The 3,352-nt window shown below is 38.8% G+C and overlaps 1 protein-coding gene across 1 annotated transcript; it reads left to right on the top strand.

The window, feature by feature from the left end:
* The first annotated feature begins 258 nt into the window (after positions 1–258).
* Positions 259–1,975, top strand: LOC135231677 (olfactory receptor 8K3-like). Its single transcript, XM_064288107.1, has one exon. The coding sequence runs from the start codon at positions 779–781 to the stop codon at positions 1,724–1,726; it is 948 nt and encodes a 315-aa protein (XP_064144177.1). The 5' UTR covers positions 259–778; the 3' UTR covers positions 1,727–1,975.
* Positions 1,976–3,352: the final 1,377 nt, after the last annotated feature.

Genomic DNA, 3,352 nt, shown 5'->3' with positions numbered 1-3,352 from the left:
TAAAATTTTAAATTTTTTATTTTTGCTTCATATATCTATACGCATGAAAAAAAAAAATTGCCATCAAGTTGATTCAGACTCATAGAGATACTAGAGGACAGAATAGAACTGCTCCATAGGTTTTACAAGGAGAGGCTCGTAGATTCAAAAACCCGATTTTTTTGATTATCAGCCAAGCTCTTAACCACTGCTCCACCAGGAATCCCATCTTTGTACATGTAGATGTATATGCACTGTGTATATGTATATATGCATGTATATGTATGAGTATGTCTACATCTACATGTTCACGTACACTTACACCTGTGTCTTTATCTGTGTCTATCTCTATCTCAGTTTACTACAGGGTTTCTCAACTTCTGACATACCGACATTCTGGGCAAGAAATTTTGTCATTGTGCGGGAGTTACCCTGTATATAGTAGAATGTTTAGTAACATCCCAGGCTTCCATTAGATACGAGTAGAACCCTTCTCCTGGTTATGACATCCAAAATGTCCCAGGCATTGACAGATGTTCTTTGGGGAACAAATTTTACCCAACTGATAACAAGTTAGATTTCTCTCTCTTTCCCTCTTTCCCTCTCTCTTTATCTTCATGTGCCTATACTTTATTTGTGGGAGTGAGTTTAATGTCAAATAAGTATACTGGAAAGTTTGGATTTATCTTATTCATTTATCATATTGCATTTGTAACTAAAAATCTACCAGATGATACTACATAAAAGCCACTGACTATGCTGTTGTCTCTATCCAGAACAGGTTTTCTGATAGACCAAGATGGACAAACACAATCTAACAGCGCTGAATGAATTCATTCTGACAGGAATCACAGACCGCCCTGAGCTGCAGGCTCCATTGTTCGGGCTGTTCCTCATCATCTATATGATCTCAGTGGTGGGCAACTTGGGCATCATCATCCTCACCAAGATGGACTCCAAGCTACAAACTCCCATGTACTTTTTTCTCAGACACCTGGCTGTCACTGATCTTGGCTATTCAACAGCTGTGGGACCTAAAATGTTGGTAAATTTTGTTATGGATGAAAATAAAATCTCCTATTATTTTTGTGCTACACAGCTAGTTTTTGTTATCATGTTCATAAATGGTGAGCTATTTATTCTGTCAGCAATGTCCTACGACCGCTATGTGGCCATCTGTAACCCTCTTCTCTACACAGTCATCATGTCACAAAGGTTGTGTCTGGTGCTGGTGGCAATCCTCTATATTTATTGCATGTTTGTTTCTCTTCTTGTCACCATAAAGATTTTTAACTTATCCTTCTGTGGCTACAACGTGATCAGTCATTTCTACTGTGACATTAACCCCTTATTATATTTGCTCTGCTCAAGCACACATGAAATTCAATTGGTCATTCTCATCTTAGCATCTATTAATTTGATTACATCCCTTTTAATAGTTCTTGTTTCTTACATGCTCATTTTTGTAGCCATTCTCAGGATGAACTCAGCTGTGGGCAGGCACAAGGCCTTCTCCACTTGTGGATCCCACCTGACAATCTTGGTAGTGTTCTATGGGACTTTAATCTTTATATACATGCAGCCCAAGTCCAGTCATTCCTTTCCGGCTGATAAAGTGGCTTCCATATTTTACACCCTGGTGATTCCCATGTTGAATCCCTTGATTTATAGCTTGAGGAACAAAGATGTAAAATCTGCCCTACATAGGGCATGGAAAAAAATATGCAACATCTTTTCTATAGTTTGATGTGTCATATGGTTCCTATGAAATACATGATGGGTTTCAAAACTTGTCTGTGTGTGTCCATAGAGTATAAGCCAAAAAACCAAACCCAGTGCCGTCAAGTCGATCCTGACTCATAACTACCCTATAGGACAGAGTAGAACCACCCCATAGAGTTTCCAAGGAGCGCCTGGTGGATTCAAACTACCGACCCTTTGGTTAGCAGCCATAGCACTTAACCACTACGCCACCAGGGTTTCCCCAAAGAGCATAGCTAGCACAAATATATTCTCTATATATTTGTAAATATTCTGTGTGTCAGTCACTCTTCTAAATGCACTGATGAACAAAAGTGTAAAAACTTTTGCCTTCCTTGAAGTGAAGAGATAGATTACAAATACAATAGTTAAGTAAATTTTATAGTAGATAAGAATGTGTTGGGACCCTGGTGGCACAGTGATTAAAGTGCTTGGCTGCTTACTGAAAGGTCAGCCTCGAGCAGCTTGCTTGGCACACCCCTTAGCTTTACATTAGAATTCTGGTTTCTTTGCTTGATATTCCCTATAACTTTACATTAAAATCTTGGTTCTCCTCTTTTTTAGATGCTGACCAGACTAGAGGAAATTGGCAGAAACTGGCTTAGATGCCATGAGGACATTAAGGATAACCTTTTAAACCTCATACATAGTAAATTCTCCATCTCTGGGTAGAGTTTAACCACCATATTCTGAACACACTATACATGAAGTTGCTTTTACACCACATTGCACCTAAGTACTGTGATTAATAGTGTTGCTGTTGTAACTTGTATGGGCATCCTACTTGTAAACCCCTTAAAGGTAACCTTTTGCTTCTTTCTCACTGAGCAGTCTTGGCAACATCAGCCCCAACTGCTTCTTCCTTTGCACAATGAAATAACCGTGCCTTTCTACGCTCCCACTTGAGCCTCTGGCTTATTGGATGAGAAAAGTCACGCCAAGTGGTCCACAGCAACAACGAGCACATCCAGGTAATGATATCTCATACTTCTTGACTGGCGTATCTTTGTCATTCTTCAAGATTTAATTAATTTTCACAACAGCTCTGTGAAAATTTAGATATTAATATTTAGATATTTTAGATGATAAAATGGAGGTTCAGAAAGGGTAAATAAATAACCCAAGTTCAACTCACAAATAATAAATAAATAGTCCAAGTTCAGTGTGGTCTTAAGCATTAGAATCAAGTTTCAAACATGGTCTTGCTCCAGGTTTCAGGTTCCAGTTTCAGAACAGCTAGTGTAAATAACTTCTTAATGTCAATTTTCTGCTTTAATGATGTCATCCCTGAGATGACGGAGCATATCAGATTAAAAGAAGAGAAATAGCAGTGAGGTTCAAAAAGTAGTGAATGCCTAGGGCAATGCCTGGGAGAGAAAATAAATTCAGTAGCGACAATGAGTTAGTAAACTGATACAGCAAGCTAACTGATTCATTTGGATGCATGATTTGTTCAAACCACATTATGGGACACCATCAGAATGTGGATGCATTACATAGTCTGAGCAGGTTTATAATAAATGTCCAGGGGCAGGTATCGGGAATTATCATAAAGTAGTGAAGAACAGGAGCCACAGTGACACAGTGATTACAGCTCATCTGGTAACCCAAG

Source organism: Loxodonta africana, chromosome 7 (assembly GCF_030014295.1).
Source record: "Loxodonta africana isolate mLoxAfr1 chromosome 7, mLoxAfr1.hap2, whole genome shotgun sequence".
In the NCBI taxonomy this organism is placed as follows: Eukaryota; Metazoa; Chordata; class Mammalia; order Proboscidea; family Elephantidae; genus Loxodonta; species Loxodonta africana.
The sequence above is the reverse complement of the archived record's forward strand: the minus strand, read 5'-3'. Positions and strand labels throughout refer to the sequence as shown.

Bases quoted from the DNA above. Each gene is read 5' to 3' on its own strand.
- LOC135231677 (XM_064288107.1), top strand. From the start codon at position 779: ATGGACAAACACAATCTAACAGCGCTGAATGAATTCATTCTGACAGGA.